This window comes from Macrobrachium nipponense, chromosome 9 (assembly GCF_015104395.2).
Source record: "Macrobrachium nipponense isolate FS-2020 chromosome 9, ASM1510439v2, whole genome shotgun sequence".
In the NCBI taxonomy this organism is placed as follows: domain Eukaryota; kingdom Metazoa; phylum Arthropoda; class Malacostraca; order Decapoda; family Palaemonidae; genus Macrobrachium; species Macrobrachium nipponense.
Genome location: NC_061110.1, coordinates 22,047,960 through 22,072,632, shown reverse-complemented (window position 1 = coordinate 22,072,632; position 24,673 = coordinate 22,047,960). Strand labels below are relative to the sequence as shown.

At 34.7% G+C, this 24,673-nt stretch overlaps 1 protein-coding gene across 12 annotated transcripts in view; it reads left to right on the top strand.

The window, feature by feature from the left end:
* Positions 1–24,673, top strand: part of LOC135217884 (catenin alpha-like) — a 119,563-nt gene that overhangs the window by 67,450 nt on the left and 27,440 nt on the right. For 10 of the 12 annotated variants that reach the window (XM_064253913.1, XM_064253912.1, XM_064253904.1 and 7 more), the window contains 12 exons: positions 2,950–3,153; positions 4,559–4,674; positions 8,003–8,087; positions 8,210–8,380; positions 8,514–8,625; positions 14,994–15,194; positions 15,504–15,725; positions 16,189–16,307; positions 16,491–16,621; positions 16,815–17,055; positions 18,088–18,204; positions 23,743–23,760. In XM_064253913.1, the coding sequence (XP_064109983.1) occupies positions 2,950–3,153; positions 4,559–4,674; positions 8,003–8,087; positions 8,210–8,380; positions 8,514–8,625; positions 14,994–15,194; positions 15,504–15,725; positions 16,189–16,307; positions 16,491–16,621; positions 16,815–17,055; positions 18,088–18,204; positions 23,743–23,760 (1,737 nt within the window). The remainder of the gene's footprint in view (positions 1–2,949; positions 3,154–4,558; positions 4,675–8,002; positions 8,088–8,209; positions 8,381–8,513; positions 8,626–14,993; positions 15,195–15,503; positions 15,726–16,188; positions 16,308–16,490; positions 16,622–16,814; positions 17,056–18,087; positions 18,205–23,742; positions 23,761–24,673) is intronic. The other 2 variants (XM_064253916.1, XM_064253915.1) reach the window with 1 other exon arrangement.

The window sequence follows — 24,673 nt, the reverse complement described above, 5'->3', positions numbered from 1 at the left end:
CTTTCTGTGAACTAAAGCAACATTCTTGGGATCCATGGCTAATAACGTAAGTTAATTAAGTTCACACACAACACGATAAAGTAACTTACTACGAAGAAAGCGAAATCACTAACACGAATTTACCTTAACAAACGAAATCTATGTGAACGAACTAATTCCACGTGTGTACGATAACGCTGATGCGACGAAATGGTCGAAGGACGCCTTTACGTAGAGGGGTGCATGGGACCAATAGGAGAGCAGGATCTTACAGCAGTGACTAGCATGAGGAACCAATGGGAGAGTGGGAGGATGGTAGTGAGTCTACTCAGTTGGCGGCACGCGAGTTTTAAAATTATTCTTGGCGGCCCAGGCGAATCTCGGACTTTACCCTCTCGCAACATGAATTATTTTCGTACACAGAAGCAAAAAAATCTTCATCTTTGCTTTTGTAACCTGGATTTTTCGTAAGTAGGGACTTTCGTTTGTAGAGGTTCCACTGTACTTACCAAGTAGTTACATGATCAAAGCCAGCCCTCCTCCCCTCATGTGGATAATAGGGCATAAACAACTGATTTTCGTACGGTGTTGGTTCCTCACTCCCCTGATAGTGGGCGGGGGGTATCACCTGACCAAAACAAACTAGCGCTACTGAGAATTTCAAAAATTCTTGCTGTCGACGGTTTTAGAAACTATAGCTATGTAACTACTTGGTAAGTACTGTACATAAAATCTTATCATAAAAATGTCATTTTATTGATCACAATAGAGTTACACAATCCGTTAACCAAAATCCTTGGGGCCAGATGTGTTTCGGTTTTTGGAACTGTTCAGATTTTGGAACTGTGGGGTCGGAGTGTAATCTAATGTCACTGCTGCAGCAAAAGGATTTTTTCCCTTTTTTCATGTTTTTTCTTTTAAAGTTATTTATTGATTTTAGTTAATTATTTATATTAACATACTATTAAATGAATGTGAGATAGTAAACATTATCAATAATGAAATAGTGGGACAATTAAGACCATATGTCCATTAACGCATATTGTTTTTAACAAAAACTTTCGGTAAAGTGCAAAAATATACATACCATGGTTGTGATCATTTGACTGCTAATGGCAAAAATTACTCAATAATTTTCTTTATATATTTATTTCTGCTTGAAAACAAGAATTTATCAATATAATTTTAACTTTAATAATAATAATAATAATATACTTAGTGGTATGAAAAAATCCCACACAGTGTGTCGTAGTGATCAAATGTACGACAGCAAACTGATGACGACATACAGTGAACAGTGACAATATAGAACAACCATCTCCAAGATCGATATGATGAAATGTATTTTATAGTCTTACTTATTTTTCAACAGTGAATTTTAATAAGTAAGACTAAAATACAGTTCATTATATCGATATTGGAGAGGGTTGTTCTCTATTATTACTGTATGTCATCATCAGTTTGCAGTCATACTTGGATCTGTATAACACATTGTGTGGGATATTTCATACCACTGTATTATTAAAGTTAAAATTATGTTGTTAAATTCTTGTTTAAAGTTAAAATTAAGTTGTTAGATTCTTGTTTTCAAGAAGAAATAATGATATAAAGCAAATTATTGAGTAATTTCTGCCACCAGCAGTCAAATAATCACAATCATGATATTCAAATTTAGTGCTGTCACGACATGTCTATAAATAGAACAGAAGTAGAGGGCAGTCATTGGATAACAGATCCCCATGGCAACCAGCCAGCCAATCAGGTTTTATCTGTATTCTGTGAGAAAGAACGTTTTGCTCAAGTGAAGTTGACGATGATGTACATGTGTGTTTTTTTATTACATTATATAGTTTTTAATAGTGCATGTATTTTACTGATAACATGAAGAATAGAATGAATTCTTTCTTATTACTTTTAAGTGCAAAAATGTAAATGATAAAAGTAGTCTTTAACTCCTGACATTTCACTCTGAGCAAGGTGTGTGCACATGAAGAGATATCCTTTTAGACCATTTTGAATATTAAAAAGAAGTAAATGAACACAGATTACAAGACACAATTACAAAATTATATGTACATGCTTGCATATTGAGTGTCTTTAAAAAAATTATGTCTCTATTAGCTGGTTACATATAGGTGTACAGTGGTCCCCCCGTATTCGCGGGGGATGCGTACCAGACCCCCCTGTGAATAGTTAGAATCCGCGAATGTTTGGAACCCCTATGAAAATGCTAAAAACAACCTATTTTGTTTGTTAAAACTCAAGAAAAACCCACTAAAAATTTTCATACTTGGTTTTTTAATAGTTTTATCACAAAAAGTGCATTTTATGATGAAATTCATCAAAAAAACCAGGAATTTGTGGATATTTATCATAGACAAATACCGCGAATGCGCAAATTTTCCGCGAATAATGCGGGGAAACTTTCCCCAGAGAAATCCGCGAATGTGTGAGTCTGTGAATCTGGAGAACGCGAATACGGGGGGTCCACTGTATTATGTTAGTTTACTTCTGATAAGACTAGATTGGGCTTACCAGATTTACTCCATGTCTTAAGTTATGTATTTAAAATCTTATTTATTCACAAGTATAGCACTGTTTAGCTTTAACCTAAAATTAGCTAGACGTGTATTTTGCCATTGATCCTTGCATTTTGTGTAGTCCATGCCAAGGATATTTCAGTCAACACATCGTTATGATGGTAATTATTAGTATTAAATTCAGTACTTCATAATCTACCTGACCTTTCAAACCTTATGAACTTGAACATGGATCTGGTTAATCTTTTAGTAACAGAAAGAAAATTGGTAACATGAAGTTTGGAAGGGAAGAGTGCAGTGTCAATGTGATGCAAGGAACATTATAATGATGTCTCTTTTTATGTTGTGTAAGGCAAGTGATAACTGCAGAAGTATATGAGTGTGGTACTAGATTTCAAAGGTAAATGACTATAATCTGTTTCATTTCTAGGAGCGTATCAATATGGATCCACTAACCTACAACGAGGTGCGCACCCGTCCATCTTTAGAGGAAAGATTAGAATCTATTATAAGTGGTGCTGCCTTAATGGCAGATTCCTTCTGTACTCGTGATGACCGCCGTCTTAAAATTGTCGAAGAATGTAATGCAGTGAGACAAGCACTTCAAGACCTTCTTACTGAGTATATGGATAATGTAAGTATTAGATCAAACTCTTCAAGTCTGGTTATGGTAGATTTGATCTTTCTCAAGATTAAACTAATTTTGAGGTTTAATTCTGACCAAACTTTTATAAACTATGTACAACACTTGTACTATTATATTTTATCATGCAATATAGTTTTTCAAGTTCATATGTATGTTCAAGCACTAGTTGAAAATTTACCCTCACTGACCAGAGTAACTGTGTCAGTTCCTTCAAAGAAGATAAAATCAGTTCCTTCAAAGAAGATAAAATAGATCTGTAAGTGATAGTCGGTGCATATAAGTCTTCAACTTAATTGTACATGTTGGAATGCATTCTTACTCTAGTGATGTTAGCATCATCTGCAGTGTTCTGTTGCTAGTATATTTGCCGAGTACTTGGTATTTATTGTAATTATTCAGAATTTTTGGTAAAAAGACTAAAAATGTAACAATCTGAAGTAATTCATTAAATGAAGGTTCCCAGTTGGGGTAAGGCCTGACTGACAGATGTGATATTATATTTTTATGAAATATTTTACACCTGTTGCATGGAGCAATACTGGAAATATAATTGATTTTATGCATTTAAGGTTAACAAGTCAAAAGGGAAGAAGTTACAGTATGAATTTTAGATTTTCAATGACAGTTCTCCAGTTAAGGGAAAGCCTATCACTTTTATTCTGTATATGGATATGAAATCAAGTAAAAAAGAAGATGATTTTGAATAGATCTTCAAGCTTTAAATTAGAATTGAATTTGCAAAAAGTTTGTCAGCGAGCATTGTCTGCTACTGAAATGTCATACTATACATTCAAGTATTGATGGCTTTGGAATCTGTAATCAGGTTGAGTCAAAGTATGTAGATGCTACTGCTTTGGTGACAGTTATAATAATTGCAACATTAAGCACTTTTCTTAATACCAGAACTTTGCATACTACAGTCTCTCCATTTGTTCAACTCTCTGTACTTTCTAAAAAAAAAAAAATTACAGTTGATATTCAAAGATCCAAACTAAAGGGGGGAAGTGGCCTTTAATCATATTGAATAGAGATATTGTGTACTGTAGGAAGCTGGCTTCCAGGTAGACGAAAGTTTGGTTCACCAGTTTTCATTTAAGTACCTAAAAAAGGTGTGATGTATTGTTAACATGGACTTTTCCCTTAGAAGTACAGTAACGGTTAGTCATAGATACAATGTAAATTTAGTATATTTATCTGTGTTTCGTACTTCATATTTGTATAACGTATTAAATATCGGGTAGTAGTATAAAAAATTCACATATTCAGTACTGTGGCAGTTTTAGATAATGTAAAATATCTTAAATTAGGGTGAAAATTGTATTTGTACCAATCAAATATTGTTGGTTGCATTTGGTGGTTTAAAGTTATTATAAGTAAATGAATTTTTCAATAGATGGGACGTAAGCAGCCTTCTGAAAACCTTGATAAAGCCATTGACCACATGTACCGCAAAACCAAAGACCTTCGACGGCAGTTACGCAAAGCTGTTGTTGATCATGTCTCTGACAGGTGAGTGATATATGTTTAAGGACTAGAACTTTAGGCTTGGTGGAATGCATATACTCAGTAGTTAGTAATGTAATGAATCCCTACCTAAGCAGATGAGATGTGGTCTGTTTTCCAACTACTATTTAAGAATTGCGTCCTATTATATCTTGATAGTTAATGTAAAGACTTATCAGTCATTGTAATCTCTTATTTGATAATAGCTGATTATCCTTATGCTGCTGTGTACAGCTTTTAATAAGATATTGGGAAAAGACAATTTTTAGAGGAATGTCAGACTGCTTTTCTCTCATTAGAATTCAGAGATAAATTTGTTGAAGATATGCTTTGGTAGCATTGAAAGATAGATAATTTGAGGTCATACTTTTATTTCAGTAGTATTAGGGATTAGTATTTTGAAGCCATTCAGTTTTTTGAAAACTATTTCTTAGAAGGAACATGTTGAATAGAAATGTGAGTGTAAGAAATATTGGGAAACATACATTGCAATTGTTTTATCACAGATAAGATAGAGTTTATCATTAACGTACTGATAAACAAGATGTAGAAGTCTTATCCGTGTGATAAGATGTGATAATGGCATTATGAGTGTGGTTTCATGTGAGTGAAATGCTGTGGATAAAGAAACAGCTAGTGTATGTATAGTGGTGACATATTGTTAAGGATTTTGTACTGGCTATCTTCTTAGTTCCAAGTTTTACAAGTGGTAGATTTCCAAAGGGGAGGTCATGACTTAACAATCTGCTTTGTTGGGCATGATGTAAATAGTACTTTTGCTTCTTTGTGGAGTTCCTGTGTCCCCAGCTGCATTGTTTTACCTCTTTTCATTTTCTGTAGCTCTCTTTGGTCTCAACATACAATCTTTAGCTTGCCCTTGCTCCAGTGGAAGAGCAAACCATTCAGGTGAGCTCTGTGAGAGAGAAATGTGATTCCATGGTTGAGGAATAAGTGAAGTAGGTAAAATGAGATTGTTCATATACGAAACAAACCTTCAGTCTTAACATTAGGATTTACTAGCGCCAAGCTGGAAACCGGTAGAATTAAAATCAAACTTGTGCGATCTAGGGAGTATTGGCATCTACCAGGTCACGGGGCATGTATTACCCAGAATGCCCTTGGCGTCCTGTGACCTACCAGTTATCTTTCTACCGCCTTTAAGATAGGACGTGTTCTCTGTCTATCTGTTTAAAGTCTGTTTTAGTTTACCCGTTTTTATCCATTTCTTTTTAATTTTTCTTATTAATTCTCTTTCTCTGAGTGTGCTCAGTGTGGGTGTGAGCTGTAAGAGTGTGTAAGTGGTGAGATGGAGTTTTTTGTGTCACTGTTGGGATCTTCTTCCGTTTCGAAGGCAAGACAAAGGAAATGCCCTGGAATCAGTGGCCTTCCGTGTTCAAGATTCCTAACTTTGGTGTCGACGGATCCTCATCCAACGTGTAGTAGGTGCAGAGAAAATGTATGTACAATTACTAATCCTTGTTCTGTTTGTCATGGTTGGTCGGTGGAACAGTGGAGGAAGTTTTATGAGAAAGGCCAGTACAAAAGAAAGGACTCAACGCCATCTTTGGATGACCAACCATTGCCGGCTTCTTTTGCATCGGCAATACACCAGACTGCTCCATATGTTTCGCCACCTGCCTTTGATTTGTCCCATACCCCTTTGGTTTCTCCTAGCGGTTCGTTATCGGAAACTCCAGGAGGGGTTTTGGGTATGGTAGATCCAGATACAAGGGACAAAAGTGGTTTAGGAGAATGGAAGGACCTCTATTTTCACATAGTTTATAAACCATGGCATGGTACCAGGTCCCAGTGAGGGAAACCAATAGATTCTCCTATATCTTTGGTTCAAGGGTTCATAGTCCATTATCTTGGAATACTCATAGTATTCGGAAATGGATTTAGGTGGCAAACTCCCAGTCAGTTATAGCGACTTACCTCCCTCCAATAAGTCTATCTTAATGTTAAGACCGAAGGTTTGTTTTGTATGTGAAAAAATGACAGATTTGTAACTAATTTGTATTTTTCATAACTAACAAACCTGAGGTTTTAACAGTTAAAGGCCCACCTCGAACCACCCCTCTAGTAGTCTAAGCTGGGTTAGAAGTATAACTGGTAGGTCACAGGACGCCAAGGGCATTCTGGGTAATACATGCCCCGTGACCTGGTAGATGCCAATAGTCCCTGGATTGCACAAGTTTGATTTTAATTCTACCAGTTTCCAGCTTGGCGCTAGTAAATCCTAATGTTAAGACCTCAGTTATGAAAAATACAAATTAGTTACAAATTTGTCATTTTCGAACTAAATGCGTATTCAAATGCAAACTATTTGTGTACACCCCCGGATGTTGGTGAATATGCAAACCCAGAATTAAATGGACTTCTTCGGTTGTGTAAGCTTGAGTTTAAGTTTGAAGGTTTCTAACTGTCCATCTCCTATATGATAGTATCAGCCTGCACTTGTGTAGAATTTTTACACAGCAGGTAATGTCTGTGTATAACCTCTGTTGAATCTGTGTATCTGTAAAAATTTTTGGTATCTATTGGTGTAAAGTGCACTTTTCTTCAAATGGTATTTGTTTAAGAGCAGTTGATCAGTGTTTGTTATTTTGATACTGACTTGACAATGGGAGAACTTTTTATGTCACTTTACGGCTTGCATTACTACTCTACACTTCTAACAGTGCATTTAGTCTTGAACTTGGATTCAGCATACTTGCATAGTGGCTGAAAGATGAGTTTTTCTGCAACTTTGGAGAGCACAGGGAGATTAGAAATTGGAACAGGCACTGTATTACCAAGCTTGCGCTCATCACCAAATGTATACTACTTTAACATAAAAAATTTGGAGAGTTTACTGATCTTGTGAGACAACACACTTCTAACCTTTTTGAAAAACAAAGGGAAGAAAGAAAGGCTACTTCTCTTCTTTATATGGTATATATACTATATACTTACTGCACAGTAATATACTGTAGATGTTAACTGTAGATAGTAGTAGATTCTGAAATGTTTCCAGTTCTGAACCTTAGTATTTAAACACCACTCTGTCTGATTTATGAAATCATTGTAAATGCATGTTGCATATCAAGATTGATTTCATATTTTTGAACATACCTTGCATATCAGGAATTTTTGTTTTTAGGAAGTTGGATACTAGGCAAATGGATTGAAAATTGTTAGCTAATTTCTTTAGTGTAGTACTTGAAAAATCGCAGTTATTTAGGTAATTTTTTTTCTGGCTTAGTAAGTATAATGGATAAGATGAGTATGCATGTAATAAATATGAAACTATTCATACATTCTGAAATTAAATGTTACCCTTTCTTTTTTAAAGTTTCCTCGAGACCAATGTTCCTCTTCTAGTGTTGGTTGAAGCTGCTCGAAATGGTAATGAAAAAGAAGTGGAAGAATATGCTCAGGTACTGGAAAATTTTCATTTTTGTTTATGTGAAGCTCTTGTAAGAAGTATGGACATTTTAAAAAATTCATCTTTATACCTTTAAGTTACTCAGTGTATTTTAGTATGACCACATTTTTCCAGGTATTTACGGAACATGCAAACAAATTGGTTGAAGTTGCAAACCTTGCATGTACAATGTCAAATAATGAGGATGGTGTTAAGATGGTACGATATGGAGCTGCACAAATCGAGCAGCTGTGTCCACAGGTCATCAATGCTGCGTGTATTCTGGCAGCTAGACCAAAGTCCAAGGTTAGTGTTTGTATGTCACTATAATGGTTACAGGTGCAAGTCAGATTTCAGCCTCTTTGGCTGTACTACTGTATATTTTTTGTGAGGTAATTGATTGCTCATTTTGATACATGCTTGTACTCTTCATTTACAGGTTGCACAAGAGAATATGGATGCATTTAAAGATGCTTGGGAGAATCAAGTTCGTATCTTGACAGAATCAGTAGATGACATAACAACAATTGATGATTTCCTAGCAGTTTCAGGTAAATTGAAGACTGGTTCAAACTTTGACATTTAATTAGCAATTAATTAAAAAGTTTATTTTTGTGGTCTTCATGATTCCTTATTTAAAAGAAGAAGAAGATTGCTGGTTGTCTGGCAGTGTTGATGCATATAGTATCCCACTTTTCATGTCGTTCAAGTTAAAGCCATGAGAAAACCACACTCACAGTAGATGGTCTGCATCTGGGTGGTCAGCTTTGATGAAATGGAATATTTTTGTGGTGCAAGAGAAGCAGATGTAATTAAACCTGCCTGGAACCTTAGGCTCTGTGGGGTACATGCACATAGCAACCAGCCAGGTAGCAGATGATCGTATTCAGTTTGTGAAGTGTTTATGAAAATCACAAAAATTGATATTAACCAGACTCATTGGATGTAGTACAAAATGTAGATGTGTCCAAAAAAAAAAAAGAAGTCCTCATGCTTGGCTAATGACATCAGTAACCAGATTTTTGGCAATGGTAGTGATTTTTGGCATTGTAAGGGGTTTGTCAGCATCGGTAAGCAGTCTATTGACGTCAGTAAGCGGTTTATTGGCGTTGATACGTGGTTTATTGGCACTTATGATGTCGTAAGTGCCATTTATTATTGTAATTATCGGCTGGTTTCGGTTATTGGCGCTCTTCCAGGAACAGAACCCCTACCATTGACCGGGGGCTGCCTGTATTAGTTGTCACCCACAAGTTTGGCCAATGAATTCTTTTGTATTGTTATTGAGCCTGAAAGTTTAAAGGTTGCTAATAAGAAGCAGAGGCAAGGCACAGTTCACTGGATTTTTGCAGTGTCTTAGACATCAAACATAACCACACTCGTGATCAGAGAAAGGCAGATAGGTAATATATTGTAGCAGTATTGTATTGTTTTTTATGATTTCTTCCCCTTGTTGAGTTAGTGATTGTTCTGACCATTACAATTAATAATTTTATGGTTTTGTCATCTATGCATTTGTTATGGTAGGCCTTTTATGGCAATTTCATATGTTCTCAGTATCTCATTATATCTTGTCCAGCTTAAATCCTTTTGTCTGTTTTGTGACTTTTTGTATTGCTAAGAATATCTTGTTCTGGCTTTCGGAGGTCATCATTCCTTTGTGAGTCTTTGTGTGGTGGGAATTGCTCCATACCTTGACGAAGCTCTTGATGTCAGGGTTTTGCTTCATCTTAAGTGTCCAAGAGGGACTTATTGATGTCATGGGAACTGAAGGGAGGTGTATAGTAGCACTAAACCACCTTTACCGCTATCTATTAGAGGGATGTTGTTCCCAAATCATTGAATACTTTAGTGTTAGGATCTGTGGTGGCTGCTAAGCTAATTGTGTAGCTGCCCAAGCTCCAGTAGGACAGAGCAGGATCTCAACTGAAGTTTACAGTGGTGAAAGGTTAGATGGAAGAAGGGTGACAATATTCTATCTCTCATTCTGTCTAGCAATTGATTGCCATTTCACTGATCAGTCAGTAGCAAAATCACCTAAGCTAGCAAGAGTCGAAATCACTTCGGTAACTGAAATCTGGCCAACCCCTTTGTAAGGGCACAAAAATAGATAATGTATTTAAATTAACTGAAAAAAGGATAACCTCAGTAACTGCAGCAGGCATGATTCTTTGGTGGAAATATGTGGGTTACTTTCATGACAAAACTTCCAAACTGTGACTTATTTTTACAGTAAATGGGACGTCTTCTGTCACACTTTCAACAAGGGGTTGTATGCAATTGGTAGCCAAAGGGTATTATCATCCATGGTATTGTTTGATTGGAAAGCTGACAAAAGACAAATGTTTGTATTTTCATGGGAACAAATTGCAAATTTAAGATAAGTCACTTTTATCCTAGATATACAGTGGACCTCGTTTTTCGAACATTTCTTATGTCAAACATTCTGTTTTTCGAACGAAATTTTCAAGAAAATTTTATATCGTTTATTGAACAAATACTCATACTTCGAACTGACAGATTGTCTTGTTTATACATACGTACTTGTATTTGACAGCCTACTGTGTCCTACAAGAAAAGCTTTATTAACATTTTTGTTTTACAATATATAGTTTAATGATAAGAATATTTAACAAAAGAAATAAAAAAAGAATAAAGCATTCCAGTATAAAATTTAACTTAAAAGATGTACAAAATCTTATGCCACTGCAGTGACGCCAAGCGCAACTGACTTAAGACTGAACAAGGGAGCGTTGATATTGAGGAGAGACACAATCGGACACACACACACACTATCGATTCCTTTTACAGGCGGTCCCCGGGTTACAACGGGTCCGGCTTACGACGTTCCGAGGTTACGACGCTTTTTCTTAAATATTCATTGAAAAATCTGCCCTGGGTTACGACGCTTGTTCCGAGGTTACGACGCTGACGCTTCCGACGCTCCGAGTTAATGACGCTTTTAAAAAACGCATACTATGATAAGAATCCTTTATAGTTTAGCACAGTATATTAATAAAAATAAGTGTTTGGTTAGATTACAACAAAAATTTTGAGGTTATGATGATTTTTGACACTTTTTATGTCGTATTTTTTGAATTTTTTTAGTAACGCCTCATATGCGGAACTAGTTTCCGAGCGAATGAATACACTAGCTTGGGATGCGCAGTTTATAACAGTCCAAAAGCGCTAATAATGAAAAAATCATTGCTTGTTTCCAGTATACATAATTAACAAAACTAAGTTTCTGGTTAGATTACAATGCAAATTCCAAGGTTACAACGGTTTTTTATGCCTTTTAACGATACCTCATACGCAGAACTAGTTTCTGAGCGGAGGGCGCATAAATTAATTTACGCTATTAAACTGTATGGTAACTATAGTCAAGGATAAGGAATGCATTTTCAAACAGTATACATATCCTTTAATACAAAACAGCAAAATATCATTGAAACATTAGTTCACTTAAAGAATCCATTTATACTCTACTTAGACTTGGATATAAAAACCATAGTTTCTCTCTCTCTCTCTCTCTCTCTCTCTGTATTTTCCGACGAAAATAATCACTAATTAGTGTATTTTGATGTTTATTTTCATGACTAAATACATTTTTATAATACAAAACTGATTTACTAATTTTCAAATATTAATTTTGGTTAATACTGTATTAGTAAGTTTAATAAGTTGAAATGATATCACATAATAAAAATAATAATTCTCTTCTCCTCTCTCTCTCTCTCTCTCTCTCTCGTCTCTCTCTCTCTCTCTCTCTCTCTCTCTCTCTGCTCTCTCTCTCTCTCTCTACTACAAAGATTTATGTTTTTTATGATAAATAAATGATTTACTATTTTCAAATATTAATATTAATTTATACAGCAATAATATCAATTCATTAAAGAAAATACCATAGTGAATTAGTAAGATTTTAGCTTATATTTAAAAAATTATGGAAGAATGAAGGAAAATCCCAGTTCTTTTCCCCAGTACCTTTTCTTGAGATCCAGGTACTAAAAAATGACGATATATCAGTTCTGTGAAGCTAGGAGGGGGAAGGAGATGAATTCCCCCCCCCCCACCCCCCACCCCCCCCCCCCCCCCCCCCCCCCCCCCCCCCCCCCCCCCCCCCCCGCGCTCCTCTCTCTTGCTCTCTCTCCTCTCTCTCTCTCTCTCTCTTCTCTCTCATTTACTGAGACTCGAGATTTTTTATGTACGATTTGTTTTTTTTTAATACTTTCAAATAATAATAATAATAATAATAATAATAATAATAATAATAATAACTGTAATTACAAAATTCATATGTGATAGTATTTTAAAGAAATACAATACGTACTAATCTATCCATGTCACTTTTAATTAAGGTTAACTCTCTCTCTCTCTCTCTCTCTCTCTCTCTCTCTCTCTCTCTCTCTCTTTTTTGCCACACAAGATAATAATGTGTTATAGTGGTAACTCCCTCCCTCTCTTTCGCTGGAAGCGTTATAAGTATTTTTTGAGAGAACAGAGAGAGATAAACACTCTCTCTCTCTCTCTTTTACCGAGATGAAAGAATTTTTATGGTACTAGTATGTAAAATGTTTATTGATAATTTTCAGTTATTTAAATAATAATAATAATAATAATAATAATATAATAATAAAAAATAATAATAATAAAACTTTAATTACAAAATTCATAATGGTCGTATTTTAAAGAGGTGAAAATGACCTTTCCATTTCACTTGTAAGGATAATTCCTCTTTCTTACTGAGATGAGAGAATTTTTATGGTAGATGCACATGTTTATTATATTTTCAAATAATAATAATAATAATAATAATAATAATAATAGAAGTAGTAATAATACGATAACTAATTTCAAAAGAAAATTCTTCCCTTCGTCTTTTTCTGTATCAATTTCCCTACCTCATAACTCCAGTGACACTCGGAGCTTAACAATGCCATACAATGGTCAACGAATTTAATGGTTTATGTAATTCTCTCTCTCTCTCTCTCTCTCTCTCTCTCTTGTATTTTACGTCGTAACCCGGGGACTGCCTGTATTATCCTTGTAAAATGTGAATGAAATTGATTTTATTATCAACCTTTGCGTACTGCGACTATTTCGGTTTCCCCATAGGGTTCCCATCTCTCCTCCCTCCACCCCAGCCGGCTGCACGCCTTTTCCACTAAACAGTTTGTAAATCGTACATGGAAAAAATTTTTTTGAAAATTTTACTTCGTATAACGTACTGTTTTATTACATACTTTACGCTCTTTGTTTAACTTTTGAACACATTAATAATAGAATTTTTTTTTTTAAATGGTGACTTTTTGGGTTGGTTGGAACAAATTATCTTTATTCCCTTTATTTCTTATGGGGATTTTGTTTCATATTTTGAACAAATCACATTTTGACCAACCTTCTCGACCGGATTAAGTTTGAAGTCCGTGGTACTACTGTACTTTAAAAAACTCTGCTTCTAACCAACTTTGCATTTGTCCCAGTTCCTGAAGGAAAGATTGGATGCTGTTTACTGAGTGAGTGGGTGGTTTCCCCATTACTGTACCTCATTTGCTAGTCAACTTCCTGTTACCAAATTACTAGAATGTGCGTTTCTAAGGAAAACACACAGTATTGAATTTGTGATATCTGTTTCTTTACCCATTCTCAGTGATCTTGTGTAGAGAATACACAACATATTTAAACTAGATTCTCAATTCTTGATGACCAGTTGAAAAGAAGATAATAAGAAAAGTAAAAAGTCAATATCAATGCAGAATTGACAGTAGTAATTATTTTCAGTGGCAGTGCTTTACTAGTGTTTATCAGATATTATTGTTGCTGTCTTGTTCTTTGAAAGGAGACCCTTCCTTTTACATTTACTGTATCATTAAAAATTATGGCAGCATCAGCAGAGATTATTTAAAACCTAATATTGTGTGATTCTTGAACTGATTCCCGTTTTTGTAGGTATGAGATAATTTAGTAGCTGTCCTCTGCTCTTATAGTTTGTAATGGATGCATTTTCACTTCCTTATAGTTTGTAATGGATGCATTTTCACTTCCTTATAGTTTGTAATGGATGCATTTCCACTTCCTTTGTTAAAATCAACAAATTGATTTTAAGTCGTGTTCTGGAAGTTGCCATCAGTTGATACTGTCAGGAAGCACATGACACTTTGCTCACTCAACTGGACCTCATAGATCCTATTGACAATGCTCAGGACAGCCATTGTTTGCTCTTCCAAGAAACTTTTTTTATCTCGAGAAATAAACCCTATGAGCATTTGAAAATATCTTTTACAAAGGAATATATCTCTTAACATGACCACGATCCTTCTGGTTTGGATGACTCTTCACTGACCAGATGCTCTCAGTAGACTAAGTCACACACATCTGTGAGTTGGTCATCCATGTTATAGCAGAGGACCCTTGACATCATAGTCAGTTTGCCTGACATGCATGTGAAATGGAGAAGTATGCCTGAATTATTATGAATGCTACCACCATTGCTGCACTTTGTGCACTTTTTCTTGTACGTACTGCATTTGTGTACTAAATATACAGGCCAACCTTACATTTTGCTTGTTGAACATTACCACTGTGGCAGTACATAATCATGTGGAGCAATCACAGAGATGCACTAACTTTCATAAATGTACAATACATGCACATGTCGCTCATTCATCTACACAGTGCTTCTATCTGCGTTTTGATTATTTTTATTGTTTTTTATAGTAATACAGAAGTGAAGTGTTACAAAGCTAATGCATTAGGAAAATTATATACATTTATTTTACCTTTGTATTTAAATGATTTAATATTTTAACAGGACTTAGGAGAACTAATACTAACAATAAAGTTGTTATATTTCTTGTTTCATCATGCATATTCTGTAAGAAATTTGACTTCCCTAATTTGTTTGATCTCTCCACAGAAAGTCACATCTTGGAGGATGTCAAAACATGTGTCCGTGCAATTAATGAGGGTGACCCTGATACTTTGGATCGTATTGCTGGTGCCATTCGTGGTCGTTCAGCACGTGTCTGCCATGTTGTTGCCTCGGAAATGGATAATTATGAGCCTTGCATGTATACAGACAGAGTCCTAGAAGCCGTGAAAGTACTTAGAGACCAAGGTTAGGAAGTGGAGTAATTTTGAAGTTGTGGAAATAATTTCTGATTGCACAGACTTGTTTTTTAAATTTTGTTTATTGCCACTTGGTTATGTTTCATTAATATTATTGATATTGTGTGAGGGTAGATCGTAATCGGTAAGGTTTCACTTTTATTTTAATGTTTTTGTGTTCGTGACATTTTGTGACATCTTAACTGAAAATTGTATTGACTGGAAACTTCCAAAAGTATTTGCCTGATTGGAAGTTCTTTCATTTTAAAAAAAGTTTTGCTTTATTAGATATTTAAAAAAAAAAGGTTTTGTTTTACAGTCCTGCCAAACTTTGCTCAGAGAGTAGATGTTGCCGTAGAAGCTCTAAGTAGTACGCCGGGGAAGGAAGTGGATGAAAATGAGTTCATAGACGCCTCCCATCTGGTTTATGATGGAGTGCGGGAGATTCGAATGGCTGTCCTAATGAACAAAGCTGATGATGAGTTAGACCCTGATGATGTTTTAACTGATGAATATCATACATTGGAAATTAGGAGTAAATGTAAGTGTTTTAATCAGATCTTCTGTACAGTAGTTAATACTGGACTTCTATTATTCCTTCTTTGTAAAGGTCCTTGGCATTGTTAAAGAATTAATAATGTAGATATTAAAACTAAAACTTATTTATTGTACACCTGCAGTATAAAGCAGGATGAATAAGAATGTTTTAACATTAGTATAATATGAAGCAGCCATGATAAATATTTGTAGAAAGAAACAGTTATTTACTTTTAGTAAAGAACTCTGCTTGGAAACGTAGGAAAATCGTTTTAACATACATAATGCCTCAAATAAAGTGCTAGTGATTTGATAGAAATAATTTAAATCAAGTTTCTGTGGTTTTAACCACAGAAGGGGTTAAATGATGGTATGCACCACACAACATGAAATATAGATAAACAATATATATTGCTTTAGAGCTGCTAAGATGATTATTAATTATCTGATTTAAAACTTTTGAATAGCGAGTGCACATACTGTAGACACGACAATTGACGAGTATCCAGGTGTGAGTGGTATCACGACTGCTCGTGATGCTATGCGAAACTTGAGTGAGGAAGATAAGGATAAGATTGCTGCTCAGGTAAAACTTTGATTTGTATTGAGTTATTTTATGAAAAAAATTTCATGATCAGTGTCATGGACATACTACTTGGAAAATAATTCTGTAATGCTTGCGCTCAAATTCTTGTAATTTAAAGAATAAATTTTAATTTCAAAGTAAATTCAGGAAAAGTGTATTGTTTTTTTATCTATTTGGTAACAGGTAGAGAACTTCCGTCTCGAAAAAGTGAAGTTTGACCAGGAGGTAGCAAAATGGGATGATACAGGCAATGACATAATTGTATTAGCCAAGCACATGTGTATGATTATGATGGAAATGACTGACTTTACAAGGTACGTTTTTTATTTTTTTTTTATTTAGTCTTTGAACTCCTGTCTGTATTCCTTGCTTGCACTGTTAATACTTGGCTGTCCAACATCTTTAGTTAAAATTTAGTTTTCTTCCATATTGAATATACTTTATAGTACTTAGTCATAGTGAACCTCTTATAATGACTAACATGGAAGTGTGTTTCCCATTCTGCAGAGGAAGAGGGCCACTGAAAACGACTATGGATGTTATTAATGCTGCTAAGAAGATTTCTGAGGCTGGTACTAAGTTAGATAAGCTATCAAGACAAATTGCTGATCAATGCCCTGAGTCTAGGACCAAGGATGATATGTTGGCTTATCTTGATCGTATTGCCCTTTATTGCCATCAGTTGAACATCACCTCAAAAGTAAAGGCTGATGTGCAGAATATATCTGGAGAACTAATTGTATCCGGGGTAAGTGGGATATGGATATACCATAGTAGTTTCATTTGTTGCTTAGGAAACTTAATTTGTTTCTGAAAACCCCATTAATCTTGAATTGCCTCTACTATGTGCAACACTGATCAAGATCCAAATGAACACTATGTGTATGCCCAGTGGTTACTAATAACCATAAGTACAAAATATTATTTATTGGCTATTTTAATTTTTAGATTTTATGAAGTACTTCCAGAACAAGTGCATGTTGCCTTGAAAAATAGAAATGTGAATGACATAGACTTTGGAGGTTTGTAATCTTAAAGGTTTTTCACTAGAAAGAATTTTAACTGTGTTTTGAGCTTCCAGTTAAACTTTGGTGAAGAATAAGATAATTTATACTCGTCATTAAGATTCACATTCAAGAGAAATGCTGTCTTCTCATAGGTAAAGAGTTTGTTACACCACAAAGCATAAAACCTATTACATAATATAATTCATACTGGAATTCTTTTATATGCAGGGTACATGCAAATATTTCTGACATGAGTTCCTTGCTGGACGAGTTGGTTGCGTACTTGCCTACCAATCTGGTAGCCAGAGTTCGCTTCCAACTGCTGCCAGCATGGAATCAGAGGAATGTATTTCTGGTGATTAGAAATCATTTCTCTTTATAGTGTGGTTTGGATCCCACAATAAGCTGTAGGTCCTGTTGCAAAGTAACCAATTGGTTCGTAGCCACGTAAATAAAAATTTAATCCTTTGGGCCAGCCCTAGGAGAACTGTTAATCAGCTCAGTGGTCTGGTAAAACTGTGATATATTTAAACTTGTACAGACAAATGCCATCAAGCATTTACAGTCTATTTTTATTTTTAAATGTTAGGTAGTTAAAGATAGATACTGTGTTGATCTATAAGGGCTGTTTATTATTTGCAATGAGTTAGAACACATTCCTTGGTAACCAACCTTAGGAGAGCTGTTAATCACCTCAGTGGTCTGGTTAAATTAAGATATACTTAACTGACATGTTTTGAACATGACAGGTAATGTTTTTGAATCTTTTGCAGTTGGACTCGGCAACTTCTCTAATTCAGGCTGCCAAGAATCTTATGAATGCTGTAGTGTTGACAGTCAAGTGTTCGTATGTGGCGTCTACTAAATATCCGCGCCAAGGAACTATTGCAGTAAGTCTTATTCTACAAAAATCTTTAAAGATGGTAAAGGTTTACTATTAGGTGCAAATGTATGCTGAAAGGTAACAGATTTTTTATACTTTTACCCCAAAGGGTCATCAGGAGCTTTCTCTTGTGACGAGAATACAAAAATCTTGGTGAAAGAGGACTTGTGTATGGTGGAATTGACAACCATTTGTCAGTGTAGAAAATGATAAGATAGATATTTTGACTTATCTTTACGTACTGTTGGTAATATATGCATGATTATTACTCAAACTGCACAAGGCTGTGGCCAATAAGATGGGCCCAGGGGACAGTTTGATCTACTTAAGAAACATTTGTAGTTAATGATGTGTTTAGAGTTTTTGTGAGAATTACTTTAGGGGCCATGGGTCAAAGAAAGGAGTATTTCTTTAATACTCGTGAAGAAACACCTAATGAAAAGAGGATTACGTATATCTTGTAGAAGGTGAAGAAAATACAATAGTAAGGGAAGGTTACAATATTAAAATGTGATCTTATTTTATGTTTAGGACTTTTAGGAAGTGTGTATTTGTACTGTCTTTGTCTCAGCACTGAGGAATATTCAGATCTTTTAGAAATGGAGGTCATCTTGAATTTTGCTGCTATGGCATGGTACAGTACTGATTTTACTTCTAATGTTGTATTTATTACTGTTTTATTGTCTTTAGTTATTAATATCTTAAATTGCTGTTACACCTCACATAGATATGTGTGGCTTCACAATTTTGGTAACCTGCATAGATAAGTCTAGTATAGTAGTGTTGCTTTGAGCACAATAGTAATGTCTCGTTTTCTCTTAAGTTTACTTAAAGACAAGGGGTGCATGGGGTGTCTCAAAATTGCATAAATTACCTTGTTTATTGGTTAGGCAAGGATATGCTACATGTTGTGCTGGTTACAATATTTTTATTAATTTAAAAAATTGGTTTGATGGTATTCAGAAGTGAACAAAATCTGGCCAGAAATATTGTAATTGATTTTTCCTCTAGATGAACTACATTCTTAATCATAGCTTTCTTTTTGTTATGGTTGATACTGTGCACAGGTTATGACATACTTTGTGCCACTAGGCAAACACTTTTACACTACACAGTACTGAAGGTTCTTTTTGGTGTCCTTTTGTCCCTCCGCTGTTTTGCTTTCCGTCTTTTAGTTTCTACTGCTTTCATATGTGCTCCCTCAACTTTTCCATCTCCCATTTACAAACTCAGATTCTATAGCTCTCTGAAAGTTATTTTGACATAGCTGTCTGATTAAGCTAGTTTTGGAAGGCCTGACATGGTAATATTAGACAATCTGGTAACTTGGTAGCATTGGTAATATGAAAGAAGGGGAATTGTTAAGGAATTATGGTTTTAATAGTGAGTGAAAGTATTTTAAGAATAATTGAGTTGAGTTCTAGCTTTTGATAGAAAATTTTGGCTTCCATGTGTAATAGCTTTACTTGCACTTGAAAAGCACTATGTTGTGTGTTTTTTTGAACACCCATCACTAGTGTTGTGCTAAGTGACTGATCATCAGTAGAGATGGTAAATTCTCCAGAGAGGTTGGATGGTTCCAAAGTCAGTCTGCCTAAATCACAAGCTTAAATACTCTAGACTGTGTTGCTTTGTCAGACGGACTTAGTTTATATTTTCAGTTAACCCATTTTAGCAAATTAACAATTTTAAATACCCAAAGTTAAAGGTTCCTTTAGTAACTTAAAATAGTCCTGTCTGTATACTGTAAATAGGCAGCATTGCTTGCACAGGACTATACTGAATACAAGATTGCATTGTAAACAGTAAATATTGCCAACTTGCAAACTTCATGGATAAAAAAGACAGGAAAATTATGGCTTAGTTATTTTACATTGAATAATTGTGTAGGTACTCCATGCATACGATAATGGAAAGTTTAGTATCATGCAAATCACATATTACTGTAGTATACTAAAGAATGCCCCAAGGCAATAGGGGCTATTGTAGACAGATAAATTTTTTTTAAAAGTAGAACTATTGTAGATAGATCAAAGGTGAGCGGTTTCCAACTAACCTAGTGTGATAGATGTTCTTCATGTCAAGTAAGCATGCATTTGTCTTTCTAAACTGCTTATTTAGGGATTTATGTTTTGAAGTCCTAATTATATACATTTTTCTAATCATGGTAGCCATGAACCAAAGTAAGCTTCCAAAGGAAAATATGGACTTTTTTTCCAGAGAATATGATAATTTTTAAAAGTGAAATTTATCTGTTCTTAAAAAGCCATTAATAATTATTCCACTTCGTGTCCTTTTGAATTTTAGGCACATCATTCTTGATTCTAAAGGGGTTTTTAGCTAAATGGCAACATTGTGTGTGTGCCTAATGCATCCTGAGGTCCCAGGCAGCAAAGACTCACTTTTTTTGTTATCTGTATAATCAGCTTTGAGGAAAACAACATGGCTGATATCACAACAATCATTGCCCCTTTCCGAACAGAATGAGAAGACTGGCTTTACTAACACCCAATAAAATTAACAGCATACTTTGTCTATATTTCTTAAATGTATAATGCATACATCTTCACCAACCCATTTAAAGAAAGTACCAAAATAATAATGATTAAATTTACCAAACTACATAATATACGTATTAGAACTGACTTACCTGTCCCCTATTCACGTAAATAATGAGACTTAAAAACTGACAGATAATCACTCTCCTTGCTAAGTACTCTTCATTTTGAATTTCATTAAAACTGTTGTCTTTACCAGCTGAAAAAAGGTTAAAGGGGTAAATGCTGGTATAGTGGGTAGTGTCTTGGCGTGTCACTCAGATGTTGAGGGTTTTTCTCCCCCAGGGTGATAAAAAATCACTGACTCTGTATCGTTATCAGTTACTGTTGCGGTATGTGGTCTACAATGGGAGGTTGAAACCAACATTCTTTGGAAGCTTGAATTTCAGGTCAAGACCTCTGTGTGCTCGTTCCATGTGAATAGGTTTCACATCTACTGAAATAATAATACTAATAATAACAATAATACATCATAATAATGAAAGAAAATGGATTTTCAAGTAATTCATACAAAACAGTTAGCCAGAATGTCAGGGAGACAGAAGATTTTTTACTAGCAGGTTGGGTGAAAAGTGAGGCTCTTTGCTGGTTTGAATCTGAGAACTCATGAAGTGTATGCACATGCACAGTGCTGCCAGTCTGCAAGTTTGTTTCTTTTAGTCAGGTATGAATAATCTAGGATTCATGTTGACCAGGAATGTGGGCTAATGATAAGTACGTCGTAGGTTGATTCAGTATAGGATATCGGCTTTTTGCATAGAGATTTAAAAAATTTTGTGTCCGTATGATCGTAGATTTTTATATCATTGGTCTTGCAGTGATTCTGCAAAGGGTAATTGAATTGATATACAATATGTGATAAATACAAGTAAATAGAGATCTTTAAAATGAATGCAGACTAAGCGAAGTGTAATGTGCAAGATAATTTTTGAGACTTGTCAGGTCTTAGTTGTGAACTTGCGAGCTTGTCCCAGACTGTTTATTATTAAACTGAATTTTCATAATTTATTCATTAAGGCATTATATATTCTAATTGGGTTTTGATGGTTGATTAAGGGGACCGTCCGCTATGGCGGATGACATGTCAACTTGAAAAAATAAAAAATCGAGTTATTACTTGTATCTATGCAGAAACATGCCGTGCATGCTTTCCAGAAGTTTCAGCCAATTATTTTCACAAATAATGAAGATATAGCGGTTTTTAAATGATGACGTCATCGTAACTGCGTCGTCTGTATGACTTGAGTTTGACAGAATCGTTTTTGCGTGTTTATTTTTGCATATATACAGCGATTTTTAAAGATTTTTTTCGAAATTCTCATACATCTGGTAGCAATGAAAGGTAGTGTGACACTGGGCGAGAAGCGAGCTGCTCAGAGCGGTTATTTATAGGCGAGACTCAGAGAATGGCTCAGTTACGCCACAGACGTCAAAGCGGTTACATGCACGTAGGCACTTGCGTTTGGTTACTAGCTATTTACGTTGTTTTTATAACTTCTTAGTGAACTTATAGCAATGCCGAAGTTACCTAAGATCAAGAAGGCTACTCAGCAACTATGGCTAGCAAAATTAGCGAAGGCCAGGAGTGTGCTGAAAGAAAAACACGAAAATTAATTGTTTGCAGCTGCCCTCGTTGTCTCATGTCTCGCCGTCAACATCATTATCTGGTGTCACGCTGAGGGTATTAACACCACTTTTAGGTGTAGGACCACGATCCTTGATGTAGAAATCAACAATAAAAGTACAAATAAAGTAATTATAATAATGTTGTTTTGACTTTTATAAGAAAAAAGCGAAAATTTACATAGCAAATCTTTGGGAGCTCATAACTCAAAAACATACTTATGCGCATGTCGGTAACCATTACTCGGTTATTTATTATCAAATTTTAGAGAGAAAGATATCATTGGAGAGGAATAAAAATCCCATAATTCTGTGTGACAGAATTTTTATATCTTTTTTAATTTTTTTTTTAGAATTTTTTGAGTGTCTGGACTAAAAAAAAAAAAAATCATAAAAAAAAAAAAATAAAAAAATTAAAAAATAAAAATTCTGCCACACAGAATTGTTCCGTATATAAAGAAGTTTTTATGGTATGATTTTCAATACAACTGATGTCATATTAGCGGAGAAAACTCTACCAATTTTTTTTTTTTAAATCATGATTTTTGCTAATAAAACTAAAAGTTTTTGATCAAATGACTTGAAATTTTTATATGATGAAGGTATTATATATATCTAAAACATATATGAAAATTATGTATTTTGCGTAATAAATAAAAAAAATAGACATCATAGCGGACGGTCCCCTTAAACTAGGTATTTTTGTGAGAGGGAAAATGTATATTGGACAGTTTCTGTTTTTAATATCTACTTGGTTTAACATTGCAGTACAAATAAAGTTTTAATTACCAATACTTTAATGAGAAGTTGCTTTTATCTGGGTTCAAGTATGTTCTAATAACATTTAGTAGTCCTTTTCTGTATGTTTATTTTAAACAGTACACAATAAAAATGTGATTATAGTTTTATATAGATTTAGCATTTAGACCCATCCTTGCTTGTGGGGTTACAGAGCTTGATAAGCTTTTTTTCCCCAAATTTTTCAGTCTAAAGAATATTTGCTTAATGGGATTTCCATGTTAGACATATGGGAATCATTATTTAGTAAATAGATTATGCATCATTCCATAGTAGGTTTTAACATTTATAATTTTATTTATATAATAAAGTCCAGGCTTTGAAAAAGTGCAACATCCCTTAAAGCCTCTCGGGGATTCCTGATCTAATTCAAAACAAATTTGTTTCTGTGTTACTATTTTAGGTATTAGACTGCTAAGATTGTGTTATTGAAATTAAAGCTTATTTATATAAGATAAATCGAGGCATTACTCTAAAGCACAAGTGAGCCACGGGGATGTCCAAAATACCTATAGATTTTTCTTTTGTATTTACCCTCAAATCTCTCCTATTCCCTTGACATCCAGCCTGGAGGACGTGCAGCAGTAAGTTTATTGTGCCTTCTGTTCATGCACATTAGACAATATTTGCTGCATGTACATTAACAGAAACTGTCAGTTTCACTTACAGAAGATTTTAGTGTGAATTGTTTGTCAGTTGTAGATTTTTTTTCAGGTTTTATTGTAGTTTATGATACTAGTGTGTATGTGTTTTGTAAGTTTAACTGTCAATCCGTCAATCTTTGTGTTAGCCATACAGGGATGGTAGTACATTATGTTCTGTTGTGAGCACTATGTGGATAATTGTGGTACAGTACTAAGAGTACATACTGGAATATGATCAAATTTTGGGTGAATGATCCTTTGCTTTACAGTGTCCATTGATGTTGAGGACCTTTTTCAGCCTGTGGTAGTCTGGCTAAAATTGTTTAGTAGTATTACATTTTGTTGTTGTTAGAATGAATATAAACACTTGTATAGCCATGAAATTTTAAGGTAGTATATGGGAGCTAATATCTTTATATTAATTTCTTGCTTTTTCTTTGTTTTTGGGGTATGTTAGTATTTTGAAGCTCTCCTAATCTAAGATTACTAGACATACGACAGTTTGATAGAGCTTTTATGTACAAGATGAATAGTACACAGTATCGTTCCCTTGAAGTGGGTGCAAATATTTTTGGTGACGTTGAATGTCATCTAGTTAATTTGAGGTTCAGAGAAGCTACTACTCAATTTTTCTATATATTGTAATTGTTACTTTTGAGATAGCTGATGAGCAGTGCTAATTAATTTCATGCTTTGGCATAAAAAATGCTCTTTCCTTGTTGACCAGAGTGAGAAGCAAGTGCTGATGAATGAGCATTAGCTGGTTTAGAACTGGTAGTCCTTCAGCATATTTGTACACATTTTTATGGTACTTTATTATTGATCCAGATTAATTGTGATTGAATGGGAAGAA